We start from the raw sequence: 21,605 nt of genomic DNA on the forward strand, positions 1-21,605 counted from the left end.
GATCGGGAGCGGCGGGATCGGGAGCGGGATCGGGAGCGGGATGGCCGGCCCGCAGCAGGCCCCGCACCTCCACCTGGCCGAGCTCACCGCCTCCCAGTTCCTCGACATCTGGCGGCACTTCGACGCGGACGGTCAGTCCCGGGGCGCGCGGGACACTTCGCTCCTCAAAAAACCGGCGGGGAGGGCAGCGGGCTGAGCATCCCTGGGGGCGCGGGGCTGAAGGGGGGGTGGTGAAGAGTCCCTGGACATCCCGGAGGAGAGGATAGAGCCTCCACAGCCGCAGCCCGGGGCTAACGGTGAGCCCCCGGGGTGATGGAGAGCCCCCGGGATGCAGAGACTCCAGCACGGAGAGTCTCCGGGGTGATGGAGAGTCCCCGCGGCGCAGCCCCGTCGGTTGAAGCTCCGGGGTCGGGGAAGCAATCGGTCCCCCAGGACCCCCCCCGTCGGGAAAGGACAGGGAGCCCCAGAAGTGGAGCCCACTGGGAGCCCTCAGCCCATGGGACGCTGAGCCCGGGATATCCCGGTTCTCCTTGACATGTCCCCCGGGTGCCTTGAGAGCTGGGATTCGCTCGGGGCTGCTGTCACCTCTGGGTGCTGCTCTGGGCGTTTTGCCCTTCCCGGAGCCCAGTGTCCACCCTCGGTCCCCTCCGTCTCCCTGCCTCGGCAGTGCCCCACACTTGGTACCTGGAAGGAGTGGGGCAGCGTGGCTCCCAGATTGGCCCCAGGGCCACCCCCTGCCAGGAGTGACAGAGCTCCCGGGTGTCCCACACCCGGAGCAGGCTGAGGAACGGTCCCTCCACGTCTGGAGTGCTTGGTCTTTGCCTGCCTGCTCCCCAGCCTCCCAAAACCTCTCCCCAGGGATGCTGGCAAAAACCGTGTCCACTATGGGGATGTCACCTTCCCACAGTCACATCTGGGCAGGACATCCCTGTTTCTACCACTGTCAGCCCCAAAAAGGGGGGAAAAGCAAAAACCAGCATTGTTTTGTGGGAAAACAGTTTCTTCCAGCGCTGCGGTGCCGTGAAGGAGGCTCAGCCTGCTGGGAGCAGCAGCCCAGGGGAAAGCTCCTGTCCTTCACTGAGTCTCCTGCTCCTGCAGGGAGGTCTGGGGACCAAAAACCTCCTGGGAACTGCAGCATGTAGCCTCCCCAGCTGCACTGCTGGAACTGGAGCTCAGCTTGCTCCTGGCTGGATTTTGGGGTCCCCCCCTGCAGCCTCACAGCATCGGGGACACAGACACAGGTCCCTGTCACTGCTGGCACTGGAGCAGCCACCAAGGGGCTGGGAAGGTGGCACTCCAGTGGGAGTGGGCAGCTCCCAGTGTGGGTGTCCATCTGCCTCCCTGCAGCGTGTCCCACTGTGCCCTTGGATGTGCTCTGTCATCTCCAAAACAACGCGGCAGGCACGGATCCAGCTTGGCCCACGGCCCCCAGGCAGGGCAAGGCTGCAGCACGGCAGGTGCCCAGGAGAGGAGGGGCTCAGGCATCGGAAAAGAAGGTGGCCTTGACAAGGACAATGCTCAGCTGCACCAGGCAGGAGCTCCAACAGCCCTGGCTGCTTCCCTGTGCCATGGAGGGACCTGGGGTTCATCCGCTCTGCATGGGACTACTTCACCCAAGCTCATCCCTGCATTTAAACCCCTTCAATGTGGCTTCCACGCCTTGAGCCACCTCCCCTCAAGGCTTGCCATGCCCCTTGCTGTCCTCACTTTAGCAGTCTCAGCTGCCCCAGGCTCCGAGGTGGAGCTGCATGGACTGGCTGTGGCTCTCCGAGGGGATTTTCCATGACACTCCACATCCCGCTGCTCTGCAGACATGGATCAGACCTGTCCAAGCTGCTGCTTGGAGAAAGCCAAGCTACTGGCCACAGCTTTTCTCTGCCTTATTCTTTTTTCTCAGCTCAAAACTCCTGTTGATTTTTTCTTTTTTCCCCAACTGAATTCAAAGCCACTCAGGGTTCTCCGGCACCCACAAAAGCAAAGCCCCTGGGAAGAGCAGTGGGAAGCCAAAGTACCTCAGTGGGTCACACCAGCACCCCAATATCACCCAAGCTCCTCATCCCCTCCTGGGAAGGATGCTGCTCATCCATGGGGATGTGGTCACCAAAGAGGAAGGTACCCTGGGATCTCCCCAGTGCTTTGAGCTGGGATGTGGATGGGTTATTCCCAGCTGCTGTGCTGCAGTGGGGAGCAGAGGCTGATGGGGAGCCTGCAGGTGATATTGCTGAAGGTGGTGCAGAGCAGGGTGATGTGGTCCAAGCCTCCAGAGGCTGAAATGCAGAGCAGTCCTGGGGGAAATGTTCACAAGGAGAGCCCTCGCTATCCCTCAGCCAGGCACTTCAGGGGAAAGGGCAACATCCCTCTGCTGCATCCAGATGTTCTTGGAAGGGAGGATTTCTATCAGGGAGGTGACACCTTGCCTGACAGCACCATGGAGTTGGTGTCTTCACTGCTGTCTCCAGCTGTGATGTGACCCTGCTGCTTCCAGGCACAGCAGCCACCCCCCAAAGCCACCAAGGGCCAGCACTGTGTGGCTGAGCCCTGGCTGAGCCATCCATCCACTGAGAATCCCACAGGCAGGGCAGGGCCATGGATACCCTGGGTTCCAGGGGAACCACATCTCAGCACAGATACCGGCAGTGAGAGGTGTGAGGTACACAGGACAGGGATCTTTTGAGCTCCTGGCCATGCTGGAGATTGGCAGCAGGGTCAGCCCTTCCTGGAGCTGATCCTGCACCCAGGATGGGGGGATGCTGTGCTGGGTGCCTTGTCTCTGCTCCTCATTTGCCCCTGTGGCCCCCAAAGGGGGTTGAAAGGAGGCAGTCCTGGTTGGGAAATGCTTGCACAGGATGGGGTGCCTTTATTTAAGGCATCTGATTGAAGCATCAGATAGAGAAAATGCAGCAAAGACCAAGATGAACAAAGTCCCCTGTGCCCCACAAATGAGGGCAAGGGACAAATCCAGGGCTGTGTGTCACCTGGGCAAATCTGGGCATCACTAGTACGTGTAACACTCAGCATCAACATTGGCTGGCATTTCCTTGCTGCCACAGTTGCCTTGGAGCCATGTCCTGGTGCAGAGGGAACAAGTGCCCTGTCCCCTGGGAGCATCTGTCCCTCTCCTCCTGTGCTCTGACACTGTGGAAGTCCTACTGCATTTTTTCCTCCCACAGGAAATGGCTACATTGAAGGCAAAGAGCTGGAAAATTTCTTCCAGGAGCTGGAAAGTGCAAGAAAGGGGGCGGGTGTGGTAAGAGCATCTTCTGGTTTTGCTCCCTCCTTCCCCTGTTCCCTTGTGCCCAAAGACTCATGTGAGCCCCACCTCCTTTGGGCACTCATGAGTGGGACTGGGACTCCTCTGGGAAGAAAGCAGGAGAAGAGCAGCACAGGGAATGGGGAAAATGCTCCCAATCTCTCTCTCCTTGCTGGCAGGACTCAAAGAAGGACAATTTGGGTGACAAGATGAAGGAGTTTATGCACAAATATGACAAAAATGCAGATGGCAAAATTGAGATGGCAGAGGTGAGCGGTGCTGGACCTGACAAACCCCAGGTTGTTCATGTTCCACCCCCATGCTCATGTTTCCCCTCCACCATTCCACCCTGCCTGTGTTTCCCACAGCTGGCCCAGATCCTGCCCACAGAGGAGAATTTTCTGCTGTGTTTCCGCCAGCATGTGGGCTCCAGTTCAGAGTTCATGGAGGTGAGTGGGACAGGCTGCTCTGGGGGATCCCCAGGGAATTCAATCCAGCTCCACCAAGGGAAAACATCTGGGAGCTTGAACTGCCCAAACCTCCCCTGGTCTCCCCAAAACCCTTGGCAATAACTCAGCACTGGGAGGCAGTGCTGGTTTAGGGAAGAGCAGGAGTAGTGAGTTTTCCCAGTTCTCAGCACCCCTTGGATACTTCTCAGGGCAGTTGGGTGCCTCATCCCAGCCTCCAGGCAAGGTGAGCTGCAAGAATCTGGGGCTTTTTTTGTAAACTTCCCCTCATGGCTGCTCCTAAGTGCCCCAGGGATGTGCCAAAGCCAACACTGTTCTGAGCCACCCCTCAACCTCACGGTGCCCTTGCATGGGGTGAACCCACACAGGTGGGAGAGAAATTGCAGATGGGGAATGAAACATAGCTGAGAGTGGAAGGGAATGTGCAGCATCCTGAAGAGGAAGGAGCTTGTACATGGAAACTGAACCCTGGGTGGAGGGGAAGTCTGAAAGAGGAGCACCGTGTGATATGGGGGAGGGTAAGCGGACACTATTGTTTAATTGGGGCATGCAATTAAATGTTATTAAATATTAAAGTCTGGTCTTGCATACTGACATGAGGATAAAGGTGCTTGAACTCTTGGTGTGGGGCTGAACAAAAGCATCTAGCCCCAAGGGAGAGCAGATGATGCCAGTGGAAACTGTGAGATGGCCCCATCTCCTTTAGGGTGGTGGGGGACACCCTCAGCAGGGATTTATGGGGACACACACACTTGTCAGGGGGGAGTGGGGGACACGAGCTCCTGCAGAGGCTCACGGCAGTCCCTCCGCAGGCTTGGCGCAGGTACGACACGGATCGCAGCGGCTACATCGAAGCCAACGAGCTCAAGGTGGGCTGTGGGCATGGGGTGGGCTGGGCTGGGTCCCTGCCAGTGGGACATTCCTGCTGGGACAGCCAGGGATGGGGACAGCCAGCAAAACCCTGTCGTCCCAGGGCTTCTTGTCGGACCTGCTGAAGAAGGCGAACCGGCCCTACGACGAGCCCAAGCTGCAGGAGTACACACAGACCATTGTGAGTGGGACCTGGGGCACTGTGTCCCCACGGGGGTGTCAGCACCCCAGGGGGGTGGCAGGCAGGGGAGGAGGAGGGGATGGGTGACAGGGTGCTGTTTGTGTCCCCACAGCTGCGGATGTTTGACATGAACGGTGATGGGAAGCTGGGCCTCTCCGAGATGTCCCGGTAAGGTCACGGGCAGTGAGAAGGAAGAGCTGGGGAGGGAAAGACACCTGAAATGCTCATGTTTGGGAAAAGTCTGCTCCAGCTTCCAGGGAAAACTGCTTTCCTCTTTAATTTACTCATGTTTCTGAGCAAAACATCACTGGGATTTAAGAAAATGCCTCTTTCTGGCTGCTTCCCCCTCTTCCCTGCCCTTCTTGTTTTTCAGACTTTTGCCTGTGCAAGAAAACTTTCTTCTGAAGTTTCAGGTAACACAATACTACTCCTACTGCTAATAATAACAACAAAAACAACCCATTCCCACTGTTTGTACCTCCAACCCCTCTCTTATACCCTGGCACCTCTCTCATTCCCTTGTCACTTCCCAGGGAATGAAGCTGTCCTCAGATGAGTTCAATGCCATCTTTGCCTTCTATGACAAGGTAGGGAGCCAGCTCATGGGAAACCACCCCAAATAAATGTAGCCTGGCAAAAAATAACCCCAAATCATATGGTTTTGGCTGGGGCAATTCCCTGCTCTGGTTTGGGGTGGGAGAACTGGGTTTACCTCTGGCTGTGCTGGGTGAGGGTCTGGGGATGCCCATGTCCAAGGCGGAATTGAAGGGCTTGTGTCCTTGTGTCCTTCCTGCTGTTGATGTCCCTCCCACATTATCCAGGATGGAAATGGCTTCATTGATGAGAATGAGCTGGATGCACTTTTGAAAGACCTGTATGAGAAGAATAAGAAAGTAAGTGGGGGCAGAGCTTGGGTGCCACCCCCAGAGCCCCCCAGTTCCTTCTCCCATCTCCCAGCAGCATCTTTCCATGTCCATGCTCCATGGGGACCAGGAGATGCTGGTCTCAGTGCTGACCCTGCATCCTCATGGGAAGCTGCACTGGAACTGGGGGGAGTGTGATTGTGATCTCAGCCTGGGGGTACTCCCTGGGGAGAAAGGGGATACCCACCCCCAGTGCTCCCCATGCTTTTCAGGAGATGAACATCCAGCAGCTCACCAACTACAGGAAGAGCATCATGAACCTCTCCGACGGGGGCAAACTCTACCGCAAGGAACTGGAGATGGTGCTCTGCAATGAGCCCCCCATGTAGGACCCCATATACACAGCCCACGCTCCTCCTCCCCGAAAACAAGCACAAAGGGGAGCCCCCATCACTGCAGAGCTCCCCCAGCATCTCTTGGGTTTGCTGTAGGTTGCTAAAATCCCATTTGGGGGGGAAAACTTTTTTTTTTCCCATCTGCCTGGTTTGTTTAATGATATGATTTTTTTTTTCTTTGCGGGGGCGTTGTTTTCATTCCTTTGGTCTCTTGAGTTTTTATCATTTACCAAAGAACAGTTTACTAATAAATTCAAGTACTGCTAGACTGAAGCCCCTATTTCTCCATCCCACGGTGGGCTGTGGGGTGACAGGGAGGAGGGGGATATCACACTCTGATCCCACAGAGGACGTGGCTGCTGGGTGGGGAAGAGAGATGGAGCATTTGGGAAAGCCCCTTTGGAATGAGGGTCATTGGAAAATCCCTGGGGAGCAGAGCACAGGCAAGCTGGGTGAGGACACTGTACCTCCAATTTATCCCTCCCATTCATGCCTCCCACACCCTGCCAAAGCCTCTGGGACATCCCAAGGGTTGTTCCCCCACTCCCAGTTTTGGAAACCAGTCCCAGGGTGACGATGCTGGCGGAGTCCCAGTGCAACTTTTCCCATTCCTGTACCGACCAGTGCAGCCCAGCTGAGGCCTGTATGGCCCAGGATGGTGCAGGGCAGTCCCATCTGGACATGTACAGCCCAGTACAACCCTGTACAGCCCACTATGGCCCAGTAAAATCCCACACAGCTCAGTATGGCTCAGAACAGCCCTGTATGGTACAGTGCAGTCCTATATGGCCTAGCACAGCCCCACATAGCCCAGCATGGCCCAGTACAGCCCTGTATATCCCTCTGTGGCTCAATACATTTCTGTATGGACCAGTACCACACTGTACAGACCTGTGTGATTTGTACAGTCCTGTGTAGCTAAGCACAGCCCAGTACAGACCTTTACAGTTCCACATGGCCCTGTACACCCCAGAATGGCACAGGGCAAACAAATACAGCCCCACACAGCCTAGTATGGCCTCGTACAGTCCTGTACAGCTCCATATGGCCAAGTACAGCCCTGTATATCCCTGTAGAGTCACATGTGGTGTGTTACAATCCTGTATAGCTCACTACACAGGCCCAAGACTGCCCTGTGTAGTCTTGTATGGCTCCACGTGGTGCAGTGCAGTCCTATACAGCTCAAGTACAGCACTGTGCAGCCTAGCATGGTGCAGCACCATCCTGTATGTCCCAGTATGGCCAAGTATAGCCTGGTACAAGGTGGCCCAGCACAGCCTAGTATGTCCCTCCATATCCTAGTTGAGCCCTCCATATCCCAGTACAGCCTACTACAGCCCAGTATAATGTATGACAGCCCAGTACAGCCAGTATTGCATGGTACAAGGTGGCCCAGTACAGCCTAGCAAGGCCCACTACATCCTAGTCGAGTCCTGCATATCCCAGTAATGCCCAGCACAGACCAGCACAGCCCAGCACAGACCAGTACCGCCCAGCACAGCCCAGTACCGCCCAGCACAGCCCAGCACAGACCAGCACAGCCCAGCACAGCCCAGCACAGCCCAGCACAGCCCAGCACAGACCAGCACAGCCCAGTACCGCCCAGCACAGCCCAGTACAGCCCAGCACAGCCCAGCACAGCCCAGCACAGCCCAGCACAGACCACCACAGACCACCACAGCCCAGCACAGCCCAGCACAGCCCAGTACCGCCCAGCACAGCCCAGCACAGCCCAGCACAGACCAGCACAGACCAGCACAGCCCAGTACCGCCCAGCACAGCCCAGTACAGCCCAGTACAGACCAGCACAGACCAGCACAGCCCAGCACAGCCCAGCACAGACCACCACAGACCACCACAGCCCAGCACCGCCCCGGACCGAGCGGCGCGGCTGCACTGACCCGTGGCGGCCGCCAGGGGGCAGGGCGGGCGGTGCCCGGGCGCGGCGGCGCATGCGCGGGGCGGGGCGCTCAGCCGGCGCCCGTGGTGTGAAGTGCCCGCCCGCCGCTGCCACCACTGCCGCTGCCGCCATGGCGCTCCTGCACAGCCGCCGGCTCCTCGCCGCCCCGCGCCTCGCCGCCGCCGCCTCCCGCGCCAGGTGAGAGCTGAGAGGTGGCTCAGCCCCTAGGGCTGCCCGCCGGTGTCGGCGGAGGGGTTTTCCCGCGGCTGAGCCCCGCTCCGAGGTCGGTGGGGGGAGGCTGCGGGAAGCGGGTCCCCGCGTGCGGCCCGCGGCTGACGATGCGCTGGGGATGGGGGTTGCCGGGGGGACGGACCGCGCTCCGATTGGCTGAGGACGGGGGTCCTCGCGCTCTGATTGGCTGCGACCCAGCGCGGCGCCCCCCGCCTGCCCTTGAGGCGCCGCCGTGGAGGGCGCGTCGGCACCGGGGAGCCCCGAGAAACGGGGCCGGGGGCAGCCTGTGCTTTAACGACGGGCTGGGGACACCCTGTGCCGTGACCGATGGGCTGGGGACACCCTCTGCCTTGAGTGATTGGCTGGGGTGCTGCTAGTGATGTACGTTGTGCTCCGGGGCACGAATGATGTGGTCGATGAGAGTCTGGACGTGCCCAGGCCATGTGCGCTCGCAGCGCAGAAACCAGCACAGTCCTGGGCTGCATCACCTGCAGTGCGGGCATCAGGTAAAGGGAGGGGATGCTGCCCCTCTGGTCTGCTCTGCTGAGACCCCACCTGCAGCACTGCATCCACTTTTGGGGCCCCAGCACAAGAAGGACATCGACCTGTTCAAGCAAGTCCAGAGGCCACAAAGATGATTAGAGGAATGGAGCATCATTTCTGTGGGGAAAGGCTGAGTGAAAGATCTGGGCTTATTCAACCTGGAAAATAGAAGGCTTTGGAGCGACGTAATTGTGGCCTTCCAGTATCTAAAGGGGCTACAAGAGAGCTGGAGAGAGACTTTTGACAAGAGTGTTGAGTGCCAGGACGAGGAAGAAAGGGTTTAAATTGACCGAGGGCAGGGTAGATTAGATATTAGGAACAAATTCTTCCCTGTGAGAGTGAGGCCCTGGCACAGGTTGTCCAGAGAAACTGCCTGTTGCATCCCTGGAAGTGTTCAAGGCCAGGTGGAACAGGGCTTGGAGCATCCTGGTCTAGTGGAAGGTGCCTCTGTCTATGGCAGGGGTTTGGACAATGTCTGTCTTTCAGGTCTCATCCAACCCAAACCATTCCAGGATTCTGTGTGCTGTAAAATGGGGCTGAGGTGGTGCTGTCTGGCTACCCTGTGTAGTGAGACCAAAGGGATTCCAGTGACCCCATGATCCATGAAATGGGGTGGGAGTAGTGCTGGCTGTGCTGGAGCTGTGCTCTCAGAGTTACAAACCCTGGCAGGAGCAGGCTGGGAGTGACTGTTTCTGTGAGGACCAGTCCTGCACTGGCAGCTCTGGATTCTGCTGTCTCTGGTCAGCAGAGGTTTGGATAGAAGGATGCTGGAGCTGTGTGAAAAGCCCAGAACGTCCAAGTTTCCATAAAGTACAGCTGACCTGAGAGCCATGGGGCTGGGAACATCACTGAGACCAGGTGGCCAAGAAGCAGTGTGTGCAGAAGGATCTGGATGAGGCCTTGCTGCTCTCCAGAACCCTTTAACTCCTGGCCCTCACTAGTGGAGAGGTCTCTAAGAAACAGTTTCCAGCCTACACCAGAGCAGGAAAGCAGTGGTTTTTTTAAATGCCTATTCCAGCAGTCAGTACTGCTTCTAAGCCAGCCTTGTGGCTCTTCTCAGCAGGGACAGAAGAGCAGCTGTCTAGAACTTGTGTTTTGTGCTCATGGACTATAGCAGGCCTGTGAAAGGTATGGAGCCTGCTGGCATAAGCTTTGCTCTTCTCAAGCTTGTTCTACAGCAAAGTGTAAATTATCAAATTGCATTGAGGTCACCCAAGAGAGGTTGTTAAGTTTTGTAAGTAAGGAGCTTCTGTGCACAGCCCCCTCTTTCCCTTCAGGAATAGTGGCTTATTATGCAACAAAGGAAGCCAAGCACTGATTAGCAGTTTCTGTTTCCTTATCTTCAGCAAGATAATGTGTAATGTGGTGCTCCAGCTGCTATCATTAATCTGTGCTGGGAATGCTCTTTCTGAAAGCAGAACAGAGGTTAAGAGATATGAAATGGTTAAAAGGCTCCATTGACACACAAATGGTAATTAGGACGATAACTCAGTCTGCTGCTCTGATGTATCATAAGACAGCTATTTAAATACTTTTCTTGGTGGAAAGCTTATCCCAAATCGCTGGGGCAAGGAATTTGTAGGCTTGAAAGATCCTGTAGTAGCCAGCTGCCTGTTGGCATTGTTCATGTGTAAATATTTGCTTTAGATGTGGTTTACCTACAGCCTTTGGCCCCTCTGGCCCCTTGCTCTGCTCTGTCTTGCAGAACTGCTGTGGGGGCTCTGGCAAAGCTCCTGAAATCTGGGATCTTATGTGGCTGTGCCTCAGGGAATGTGGGCTGGCCTCTCCACGATGGAAACCTTCACTGGGCTTGTAAATGCTTGCTCTCCGGGCTTGGCTTGAGTCCTTAAGCACTTCTGTCTGTGCACTTGAGGCATAAGTTCCACATATATTTTTGAAAAATGTGCAAATTTATGCAATTCCTGGCTCATTTTTCCACTTTCTCTGTCCCACTGCACTTGCAGTTGTGCATTAAACCAGCTCAGAAGACCAGCATGGCTGAAGAGTACAGAGACTATTTGGAGCTCTGATGAGCATCTAAACTCTGACTGGGCCTTCTGTGTGGAAGTCCTGTAGCTGGAGAATGTGCTTCCTTTGGCTTACATGGAGTATCCCTCGGGTAGTTCAACCCAGCTTAAGTTTACCTCTGGTTAGTTTTCTGCACTGAATACCTCTGGCCTGGCAGAGATGTGCAGTTTATAGCTTTGACCTTTATTCAAGCCCAATGTTCTTTTAATTGCTCAAAATAAAGTGCAAGGCAGTGCAGGGACAACAGTTAGGGGGTGTAGCAGTGTGTTAGGGTTTGTGGCCTTGGACCCCTAGTAGATCTCTTTTTCCCAAACCCCTTTGGGAAAGCTTTGCCTCTGTGATCTCTTTGGTATCCTGATGTGTTTGGACAACTCAGCCTAGGCTTTTTTTTCCTGTGTCCCTGCAAGCTTACCTCCCTGGAAACACCAGAGGAGTTTTGTTTCCCCTGGAAACCTTCATGCTGAGAGCAGGAAAATAAGTCCTAAACCTACCCCGTTGGTGCCTTAAGCCAACACAAAAACCGGCTCAGAACAAAGGTACTTAACTCTCTGGAGTGCTGCAGCTTAGGTAAATGCCTGCAGGATCAGCATTAATTGCAGTATGTTAGAGCTCAGTGACCTGCCTAAGCCTTAGCAGGATTGGGACCTAAATTCCCCAAACACTGTAAGCTGTTTGGGGAAAAGCCCAGCAGAAAGAAGGTGCTGTCACCATCTCCAAAGTAGCAGCTCTTTAAAATAGATAGCCAGGCTCCTGCAGCCCTTGATACCAAAATAATCCTAAACCAGGTAAACCAAAGAAAGCCACACTACTGCACGTTGTTTCTCTCTTTCCCTGCCTCTCCATTTCCAGGAACACATTGGAAGTGTTTGTCCAGAGCTGCCTGAACCCGCAGCAGGAGTTTGCCCTGACAGTCCCCTTGACATGTCCAGCTCAGGTTGGTTCCCCAGGTCACTCCCTCCACACTGGCTGCAGCCCCTGTCCCTCTCTGGAGGGTGTGTGTTGCTGGCATCTCTGACTCATCCTCCTTTCCAAGCTAATCCTATACTTAAGAGGTAATTAAGACTAGTTGATGGTCTAAAAAACGTTAAGCACATCTTCCATTTTTAAACTACCTGAGGTGGCTCTACCTCTTCCTCAAAGCCTGTCAAAAGGAGTAACAGGCTTTTTTTAAAATTTGGAAATGGTGTACAGAGGATTGTCTGAAGTTAATCTGAAGAGGGCAAATGATTGAGGCTCCATGAGATGCAATCTGTATACATGGGAGAGTGCAAAATATTTCTGTAGTAAAGAAATTTGGCCTAAATGGACATGAAACAGGGACAGAGTGAAGAGGAAAGGTGATTGTGTGAGTTCTGCTGATCAGTGAGAGCTTCCTTAACCTTCATGGCCCGGCTGCCCACAGATCTGTATCTGCCTGCAGAGTCTGCACTACACCTTTAACAGGAGGCCTGGCTGGCCCTGGGCTGGCTCCAGGCTGCCTGCATTGCCTGGGGCACGGACCAGCCCCGGGACAGCATTCCCAAGTTGGGAAAGGATCCCATTATCAGATGACATAGCCTTTCCTGGGCAGCAAAGCATAGTAAAGCTGATATGGCTCTCTGTGTGTTTCTCCTTCAGCAATCAAGGCTTGAGTTCTGTCCTCCAGGAGATAAACCCAATCTACTTTGTATTGCACCCTTTGTTCCCCACTGAGCTGGGGGACCTGTATGTTGAGTCAGGACACTCAGAGCTGCATGCAGTGCCTTCAGGAGGGGGCTGTGACAGCCAAATCCCTCTGCCAGGCAGGTTAAAAAACACCACACTGCTGCTCCTGCACTGTCTGCAGGCCTGCAAAGCCTGGACATGGGACAGAGCAGAGACTCTGGCCAAAGGAAATAACAGGTTTCTTTTTATAGCCTGGTCTGCTCTGTCCTTGACATTAAGAGAGCCTCTCCATCTTCAGGGTGTGCTGCCAGCCGGGCAGAGGCAGGTGGCTCCTTGTTTTGGGGAAACACAAAGCTCCTCCTGATGCAGGGAGGTTTTGTGCTTGACAGCAGGGGAAGGGTCTTCACATCAGAGCTTGTCATTGTCACTCAGGGAACAAACTGTCTTCTATGATTTCCTGAAAAACAGCATTTGTCATTTGTCTACAACACGAGGGGAGGCAGAGTTTGTTGGGCAAAGAGTGGAAATACCTTTATTTTGTCAGCCAATGCTGGGAGAAAAACAAATTGGTTTTCATGTACTACAGCCTTTCCAGAAGTTTGGAAGAGACTCCATATTCATGCTTTTGTGCAATTGCCTGGCTCTGGCCAAGGTTCCCTGGAGGGGAATGACCTGTGCAATCCCACGTGCAGGCTCTGGGCACTTGTCCAGAGCATGGGAGTTCAAGGCTCCAGTTTCCTGGGCTCTGTGTGGTGTTAGCACATAAGGCAAACAGGAGCATTTCAACATGCTAATGACTGAGAGGGAGTCAGTTATCTTCAGCCACAATGAACTGAGGCTCTTTGCCCATTCTGTAATACACAATGTGACTTAAATGGTTTGGTTTGTTTTTTTGGATAATTCTCTGAACACTATTTGTACCTTTTTCAGTGGTTTAAAGACAAGATTTCCCTTGTGGGTTTCTGTTGGTGCACATCTCTGCCCAGTTCTCAAGCCTCATGCTTAGCTTCTTGTTTCTCCCTTTAGCTCATGGTGGTCCCACGTGGAGATGGGTCCCCCTGACCCCATCCTGGGGGTGACAGAAGCTTACAAACGTGACACCAACTCCAAGAAGATGAACCTGGGCGTGGGGGCGTATCGGGATGACAACGGGAAGCCCTATGTCCTGAACTGTGTTCGCAAGGTGAGCTGGCTGCTGGGCAGGGCCAGATCCAGGTGCCAGGTACCCTCAGGGAGGCAGGGAAGGGGAAGGTCCCTAAGCAAGTTTTGTCTGTTGATCCTTAAAGTAAGCTCTGTCTCTAACAGAGCAGGACAGTATTCCTGGATGTCTCCCTTAGCAGGACTAATGCTTTTGAGACATGACAGAGCCATAAGTAGTACAGGACAAAACAGAAAATACATGTCCTGTTCCCATTCAGGTAACTCTTAACTTGTTGCTGACTTCTATGAGCCCTGCAATGCACCTGTTCTCTGAACTTCAAGGTGTTTCTTGAACAGGCTGATGTTCTTCAGGGCACCCCACAAGGGAGGAAGGAGCTGACATTGGCCCCTTAGTGGATTAGTCTTAGAAATTCTGCTGAGCCGATACTACCAGTTTCTCCATAAGCCAGTCTAAAACTCCAGCCCAGGGTGTGGACATTGCCCTTGAAGGGATTATGGGGTCTTTTAGGGCTGTAGGGGTAGAAATAGGCTGTTAAATAGCTGGCAGCTGACACATGCATTGATTGGCTGCACTGACAGGGAGGGTGCAGGGAGAGTGCCTTTTCCATGTCTCATCAGTGAGGGGTTTAAAGCCATCCCTTGCCCTCCCTCTCTCTGTGCAGCTGGGTCACAACCAGGGAGCCTGGATGATGTCACAGGGACAGTTTCCTGGTATGAATGCTGCCTGGGTGGTCTGTGCCACTTTCAGCATTACAAGGCCCTACAAAAGGTTTGCTACCTACCTGGTTTGGGGATGTCTCCTACATAGAGATGATATCTGCCTCTCAGTAATACTCAAGTCTTGCTTTCCTGCAGGACAATTCCTGGTGGGGCAAAGAAATGTGTATCATTGTGCAGCAGCATTGACATGTAATAGGCTGGAAGTGGTGCTCTCTTCTGGTGCCAGGTTTCCTTGGCTCCACGGTACCAACACTGTCACCCACTGAGGGCTCTGCTGGCTGTGGGGTTTTATCTGAAATGTTGACTGCTGCCCCTTGCTTGGAATGAGCCCTGCAGAGAAACTCCTGTAAACCAACCTTTGCCCCTTTCAAGCAAGCAAATGTGCAGAGGAGTGACCTTCAGCTGTCCATCATTGTCTCCATGGTGATGCCTTCCTCACTGACCTTGTGCCCTCCCTTCCAGGCAGAGGCCATGATAGCATCCAAGAAGATGGATAAGGAGTACCTGCCCATCGGGGGCCTGGCGGATTTCACCCGGGCATCTGCAGAACTGGCTCTGGGGGAAAACAGTGAGGCCTTCAAGAGCGGCCGGGTAAGGAGAGGCCGGGACACAGGGGCAGGGAGGACACACGGTTTGTGTGTGGGTGCTCAGCAAATGTGGAAGAACTGCTGGGGTATTGATGCTCCTGAGTTGTGGGCTGGCTGGCCCCAAGGATCACTGCTTCCTCTGACAGTCTCTGAAGGGTGAAACAGCCCTGTCCAAGGAGGGGGGGATTTAACCTTGCCAGGGGGCCCAACTCCCCACCCTGGAGCTGGAGATAGATGCTGACCCCTGTGGTCTCTCCAGCCCTTTGTCCCTGTTTTGGTGTGCTGCTGCCAGTGCTGACATAGTGACTGTGCTCTCCCTGTAACACAACATGGCTACTCAGATTTTTTTTTTCTTTTCTTGCAGTATGTTACTGTGCAGGGTATTTCTGGGACTGGATCTCTGCGAATTGGAGCCAATTTTTTGGTGAGTGCCTGGCCAGCAGTGGAAGGAAAGAACATATTTTGACCAGAGCTGAATTTTTACGGTTTTCTAACTGCCAGTATGTATACAACCTGTTTGAACACTCTGTTTTTCTATTGACCAGCAACGATTCTTCAAAGCCAGCCGTGATGTGTATCTACCCAAACCATCCTGGGGCAACCACACTCCCATTTTCCGTGATGCCGGCATGCAGCTTCAGGCTTATCGCTACTATGACCCCAAGACGTGCAGCCTTGACTTCTCTGGAGCCATGGATGACATTTCTGTGAGTTGCCTTCCATGCCTGGAAGAAGGGAGGTCATGTGGGGAAGTGGGTGGGGATATTACTTTACTCTATACGTGATCGTGCTGCGTGAAGCTGTGTCAGGAGAGGTTTAGGCTGCATATTAGGAAAAGATTTTTCACCCAGATGGTGGTTGGGCACTCAAACGGGGTCCCAAGGGAAGTTGTCATGGCACCAAGTCTCCCAGGGTTCAAGGAATGTTTGAACAATTCAGGCATATAGTGTGGTTCTTAGGGTTGTCCTGTGCAGGGCCAAGGAGGTGGACTCCATATGGGTCCATTCCAGCTCAGAATATTCTATCATTCTGTGATGCCTGAAGGCATTAAATCAAGGCTAGAAACTCACAGAGCTCATCTAAGCTGTCTCATCTGCTGAGGAGAATGCTCAGATAGCACTGATGATTCATTCTCTATAACATCTTCCTTAGAAAATTCCAGAGAAGAGCATCATCCTCTTACATGCTTGTGCTCACAACCCCACTGGGGTGGATCCCCGGCAGGAGCAGTGGAAGGAGTTGGCAGCTACAGTGAAGGTAAGCAATGTCCCAGGGGTACTGTGCCATTCCTGGGCAAACCACATCTCTGGCCTTTCATGGGTGGCACCTGGTCTTCACTTTGCTAAAGGTTATTCCCTTTCCTGAAGGCAACATGGGTATCATGTTCCTGACAGGAGCCAGCCAAACGTACCCAGAAAGCTTCTAGCTGACCATTGGGCTTTCTGCTGGCACCTTCCCAGGAAGCTGGAGTAGGGAAACTTGAAAGGAGAACAGCAGGGTTGAAAGCATGAGCTGTGATTGCTGGAGCAGAGCACCCAGTGCTGTTGTATTAAAAATGCTGGAAGATCTCTCACATGCTTGGTGTCTCCTTGCAAGCTTCAGCTGCAAATAGAAAGGGACAGGTTCTACCTTCTCCTCCTTCCTGCTGCTCCATCAAGCCTGTAGCCAGAGAAATTTTGCTTGGAGATACCTGGCCTTAGTAGGGTTCTGAGAATTGGTAGATATCTAAGTGATCTCTGTGGCCTACACAAGGGTAGATCTAAGGGGCAGTGTATCTGGGGTGTCTGCCTGGCTGACTGGGGAGTTCCCAGGTGATTTTCCTGGAAACTGATAATACAGAAGACATTGAAGGAGACTATGTTATTACTGTCGAATTTACTTCTGTTTCCTAGGCCAGACTTGCACATCCCATAAATGCCCCAAAGGATCTTTAGCTGCTGTTTTGATGTGTGCTGGGTAGCTGCAGGTTTTGGGCTGCTTTCCCTGTGGTGAATGAAGGGGAATGACTCTCTTTCTGGAGGAAAATCGCTGCAGGTGGACAGACCCCTGTCTGCATGGCTTTTATCAGCGCTGCTTCTTGCAGAGGGGTGCTCAGCTTCTGTGACAGACACTCTCTTCCATCTTTGCTGGCAGAAACGAAACCTCCTCGTGTACTTTGACATGGCCTACCAGGGCTTTGCCAGCGGGGACATCAACCGGGATGCCTGGGCTGTGCGGTATTTCATCGAGCAGGGCATCAACATCGTCCTGTCACAGTCCTTCGCCAAGAACATGGGGCTGTACGGTGAGTGGGACACGTGACAAGGAAATCATTTCATCCAGGCTGTTGGTGGGATCCCAGTGCCTTCAAGGTTTAGCAGCCAGTGTCTTCCTGCTGCCTGTGTTCATCCTGCAGTACTGAGCAGGGATAACCCATTAGAAGCTGGTGGGGAACCTTCTAGAGAACAGGGGTCCCCTACAGCTGTGTGGTGTTGGGTGCCACAGTATAAGAAGGATATAAAGCTTTCAGAGAGTGTCCAAAGGAGACTACAAAGATGGTGAATGGTCTAAAAGAGAAGCCATACAAGGAGCAGCTGAGGACACTTGCCTTGCTCGGCCTGGAGAAGAGAAGACTGAGGGCAGAGCTCATCACAGGCATCAGCTTCCTCTCATGGGCAGCATCTGCTCTCTGTGACCAGTGACAGGACCCAAGGAACATAGAAGTGTGTCAGGGAGGATTTAGGATGGATATTCAGGAGAGGTTCTTAACCTAAAGGGTGTTTGGGTATTGGAACAGGCTCCTTAGGGAAGTGGTCATAGCATAAGCCTGACAGAGCTTAAGGAGTGTTTGGACAATGCTGTCAGACACAGGAATTGTGGGATTCTTGGGGTTGTTCTGTGCAGGGCCAAAAACTGGACTCAGTGATCCTTCCAACTCTAGATATTCTGTGATTCTCTTAGGAGAGCGTGCAGGTGCCTTCACAGTGATCTGCAGTGATCCAGATGAAGCCAAGAGGGTCGAGTCCCAGCTGAAGATCCTCATCCGCCCCATGTATTCCAACCCACCTGTGAACGGAGCCCGCATTGCCTCCATGATCCTGAACACCCCTGACCTACGGAAGGAGTGGTAAGAAGAACTCTGAAATGTTCATGACAGTGAGGTCTCTTTGTGCAGCCTTGTGCTGTGCTTACTGTGTGCTGCTGTCACAGGCAGCTCTTAGCTTCAGCAACAGTCAGAACCTTGTTTGCTCTGGAGAAATCCCTGCTTATGTCCTGGCATCAGCTGGTGTCAGTTTAACCTGACACAAACAGGTTTTTCTAGTGTTACCAAGGAAGAAAACTGTGTAAAGGAGGGGATAAAGCTCCCGAAGGATTGAGGGCAGCAGGAGCTGCCTATCCAAGAAGCATAAAAGTCTGAGGTGGTAGCCATGTAGTGTGTCTCATGTAGGGGAAGTGGCAGCATAAGCTCTCTGGGAATGAGACCCAGGAATGTAACCCTCATGCCCTAAGCCTGATTCCTGGCTGTGCTGTGCTGTTTTCCCAGCCCCTTGGTGCCGGGTCCCTCCCAGCAGCTGGCCTGGCAGAACAAAGGTTGGCAGTGTGCTGTGGCCTCGCTGGGGGCTGTGTTCTTCTGGCAGCCTGACACTTGTGCCTGATCTAGTGCCCAGCAGAGATATTTCTTAGCTGTGCTGCTTCGGAGCAGGGCCTGTTTGCCAATGCTACCCCTGCACTCTTGGTTTATCTGTAGATACTATTTTATCTGGGTTTGAGTAGTGCTGCCGTCAAGCATCCTACTGACCTGGGGCTTTCAGATGTGAGAAATGTCTATATTCTGGTAGCAGTGCCCAACAGCAATGGAATAAATAAAAAGAGGTCATCTTCTGGTATCAGGAGAATGGAGCGGCTCCCCCAGCTGGAGCTACATCTTCATGCTCATCTGCATCCCTCTGTGGGACCCCTCCAGGTGGAGAGTTGATTTTCTATAGCTGGGGTGGGGAGAGCAGCATTGATGTGTTCTAGCCCTGCTCTGAATGGTTCCTGGGTTGGCTCCTCAGGCTCACAGAGGTGAAGGGCATGGCTGACCGGATCATCAGCATGAGGACTCAGCTGGTGTCCAACCTCAAGAAAGAGGGATCCTCCCACAACTGGCAGCACATCACTGACCAGATCGGCATGTTCTGCTTCACAGGGCTGAAGCCTGAGCAGGTAAATGCAATTCCAGTGGTCTCTAAGTGTCGTTTGCAGTCCTTGTCAGTAAGTTTTTGACTGCAGATGCCAAAATGAGCCCTTGTAAGCACTTCTCAGAAGGAGCATTCTCCAAGCCCTAAGCACTGGCACATCATGGGGAGCCCAGTCTTGCTCTGTTCCCTGCTGTACTTGGGGAAGTTGAAAGTAAATGTAGCTGTCATGTCTATCAAAGCAAGCAGTCACTTGGTGCTGCTCTGAAGTCACCTTAAAGGTCAGCTCAGGTGAGGTGACTCTTCCAGCTGAACATCTGCAGTTTTGCTGCTTGGCCTGAGAGCTGAGCAGCATCTCTGTTGGTGCACAGGGTACTCTGCAGGTAGTGGGATGCCCTATCTGCTGGCAGCCAGGTTGCTTTGAGTTTCAGCAAGCTGGGTAAATTTGCACTTTGCTGACACAGCAGAGGTTGGCCTGCAGTTTGAACTTCGCTCTTTCATCCCAGGTGGAGCGGCTGATCAAGGAGTTCTCAGTGTACATGACAAAGGACGGACGCATCTCTGTGGCGGGAGTTACGTCAGGCAACGTGGGTTACCTGGCTCATGCCATCCATCAAGTCACAAAGTAAAGACAAAGGGGTGCCCTGGAGCTGGTGGCTTTCCCTTCCTCACCAGTCGAAGATGAGGAGGGAAAAGAAACAAGCAGAATACTTCAACCACAGCACTTGAAGCCGCTGCTGAATGTATCTTGTAGATGAGTTGTAGAAGCCTTGTCAAATCCATCCTGTGTTGTGGAGCAGGGACATAATTGCTGGGTCCTGCTCGTCACAGCCATTCTTCCCTGCTGTCCATCCTTTCTCCATCAGCCCCAGCACCTATCTATGCTGGAGGAAGCAAATGCTTAGCAATGCCCTCCTACCAGTGTAGGCACCAAAGGCTTCTCCGCACACATTTCTCCATGAGAAGGCTTTGTGAGGCTTTTGGCTGCTGGCCCAAGCAGAAGCAGGCAGGGAGCTGGGTGGGCTGAGATGGAGGGCTGCTCTGGTGTGCTCCTCCAAGCTCCTCAGCCAGTCCCTGCTGCCAGCAGGCTCCATCCTCCATCATCCCAGCCTGGGGCTGGGCAGCACCAAAGCTGTCCTCCGACAAACAGCTCTGAGGACTTCTCACTACCAAACTCTGCTCCGTCGTTGGCTTCGCTCTTTCCATCTGGGACTCTCCTTTCAGGTGTAATTCACAGTGGCATCAGTGCGTGGGGCAGGCCAGTGTCCCTCTTTTCAACCTGTCTCACTTTCATACCTGGAGGTGAAACAATTTCTCACCCCTCCCCTCCCCAATAACAATCTCCTCTGAAAACTGCTCTCTGGTGGTCTCTGCCTTGCCCCATTCCTGTCCTAAGCCCAGCAGTCCAGCCCTTTACCTCCAGCAGTCCTCCCTGCAGTATTTGTTGCGTGTCCCAAAGCCAGCGAAGAGGCTGGCCCTGCAGTATGCCCCTCATGTGGAGGTGTGGGGCATCCCTCTCTGCTCTGTTCAACCACATTTCTGCTGACACCAGAAAATAGAGATCTTGAGAGAAATCTAGAGCTGATGCCTCAAAAACCATTCTGTCCTTCTAAGCCAAGTGTCCCTGAGGTCCTGTGACTTACTGGACTGATTTTTAATCTAAATAAACTGGTGCATGACTATGTTGAGCTGGGGACTTCATCCTGTCATTGTGCAGCTGGATCCTGTCCCTTCTGTGCACCAAACATTCCCTCTCAGGGCCATGCTAGCACAGGGGATCTTACATGACCAGTGAAACCCTCATCTCCTGAGAATCCCATGTAGAGAGGCAGTTCCCACCGATGGGCCCCAGGAGCACAGTGTGTGTGAACTGAGGTTGTCCAGGTGTGAGCTGGTGTCACGGAGCTGAAATTGAAGCTTGTGGTGTTGAACATAGGTGTAGCTGGCAAGAGGACAAATTCCCAAAAGCTGTATGCCTTGGGATGTGGGGCCATCTTTGGCCACTGCCCCACCATGGAGTGGAGCCTCCTTAGGCAGAGCTGGAGGTATTACCTCTTAAGTCTGTGAGCTGTCTCCATCCACAGGCACTTCTTCCCTCTGCAGCCATACCAGGGTATTTAGCAGGGCAGTCCTCATTTCCCATTCCTGCCCAGGGCAGCTGTGTGCCCATTGGAGCTGGGGCAGGTCCAGTCTGGTGCACCTGTCCCAGTGTAGTGCAGGTTGTTGCCAGACTTGCTGGAAGGCTGGATCCTCCCGCCGCTCTCTGACAGAAGGTTTCCGCTCCCACGCCGCTTGTTTACTGGCCCGATGCCCACAGCCGCTGCTTGCTGTCCTTTGTGCAATAAACCGCTTTCCATGCCGCACACGCCGTACGTGCTGCCCCACGGCTCTGTGGGTTCCTGTGCTGTGGTCCCCGGTTCTGCGTGGCTCTGGAGCTGCCGCCTCCTGCCCCCTTACCCGCGTGGGGCCGTTCTTCTGCTCGTTGTCTGTACAATAAAAGCACCCTGGAGCACAGCTCTGTCTCTCGCCGTCTCTTTGCCGTGGGTTCCCGCAGGCTCAGCCTCTGGGAAGGGCTACCCGAAGGGGGATGTTTCCCTTGAGGATGTTC

General features: G+C 53.7%; 2 protein-coding genes across 2 annotated transcripts; both read left to right on the plus strand.

The window, feature by feature from the left end:
• CALB2 (calbindin 2) lies at window positions 1-6,294 on the plus strand. Its single transcript, XM_059481466.1, has 11 exons — window positions 1-131; window positions 3,171-3,247; window positions 3,430-3,519; window positions 3,619-3,699; window positions 4,530-4,586; window positions 4,691-4,768; window positions 4,881-4,936; window positions 5,142-5,181; window positions 5,302-5,355; window positions 5,590-5,661; window positions 5,904-6,294. Exons 1-11 carry the CDS (start codon window positions 41-43, stop codon window positions 6,018-6,020), a joined length of 813 nt encoding a protein of 270 aa, XP_059337449.1. The 5' UTR covers window positions 1-40; the 3' UTR covers window positions 6,021-6,294.
• Window positions 6,295-7,995: 1,701 nt separating this feature from the next.
• Window positions 7,996-21,511, plus strand: GOT2 (glutamic-oxaloacetic transaminase 2). Its single transcript, XM_059481209.1, has 10 exons — window positions 7,996-8,124; window positions 13,399-13,555; window positions 14,716-14,844; window positions 15,205-15,264; window positions 15,386-15,547; window positions 15,993-16,097; window positions 16,974-17,124; window positions 17,781-17,946; window positions 18,875-19,025; window positions 19,504-21,511. Exons 1-10 carry the CDS (start codon window positions 8,057-8,059, stop codon window positions 19,624-19,626), a joined length of 1,272 nt encoding a protein of 423 aa, XP_059337192.1. The 5' UTR covers window positions 7,996-8,056; the 3' UTR covers window positions 19,627-21,511.
• Window positions 21,512-21,605: the final 94 nt, after the last annotated feature.

The sequence above is a fragment of the Ammospiza nelsoni genome, chromosome 13 (genome assembly GCF_027579445.1).
Source record: "Ammospiza nelsoni isolate bAmmNel1 chromosome 13, bAmmNel1.pri, whole genome shotgun sequence".
Classification (NCBI taxonomy): Eukaryota; Metazoa; Chordata; class Aves; order Passeriformes; family Passerellidae; genus Ammospiza; species Ammospiza nelsoni.

Excerpts from the sequence above, each read along its gene's own strand:
- CALB2 (XM_059481466.1), top strand. The coding sequence starts at position 41 with ATGGCCGGCCCGCAGCAGGCCCCGCACCTCCACCTGGCCGAGCTCACC. Across the intron at positions 3,700-4,529 it reads CCAGTTCAGAGTTCATGGAG|GCTTGGCGCAGGTACGACAC; the intron begins GTGAGTGGGACA and ends GTCCCTCCGCAG. Across the intron at positions 4,769-4,880 it reads AGGAGTACACACAGACCATT|CTGCGGATGTTTGACATGAA; the intron begins GTGAGTGGGACC and ends GTGTCCCCACAG.
- GOT2 (XM_059481209.1), top strand. The coding sequence starts at position 8,057 with ATGGCGCTCCTGCACAGCCGCCGGCTCCTCGCCGCCCCGCGCCTCGCC. Across the intron at positions 14,845-15,204 it reads AGGCCTTCAAGAGCGGCCGG|TATGTTACTGTGCAGGGTAT; the intron begins GTAAGGAGAGGC and ends CTTTTCTTGCAG. Across the intron at positions 17,947-18,874 it reads CCTGACCTACGGAAGGAGTG|GCTCACAGAGGTGAAGGGCA; the intron begins GTAAGAAGAACT and ends TTGGCTCCTCAG.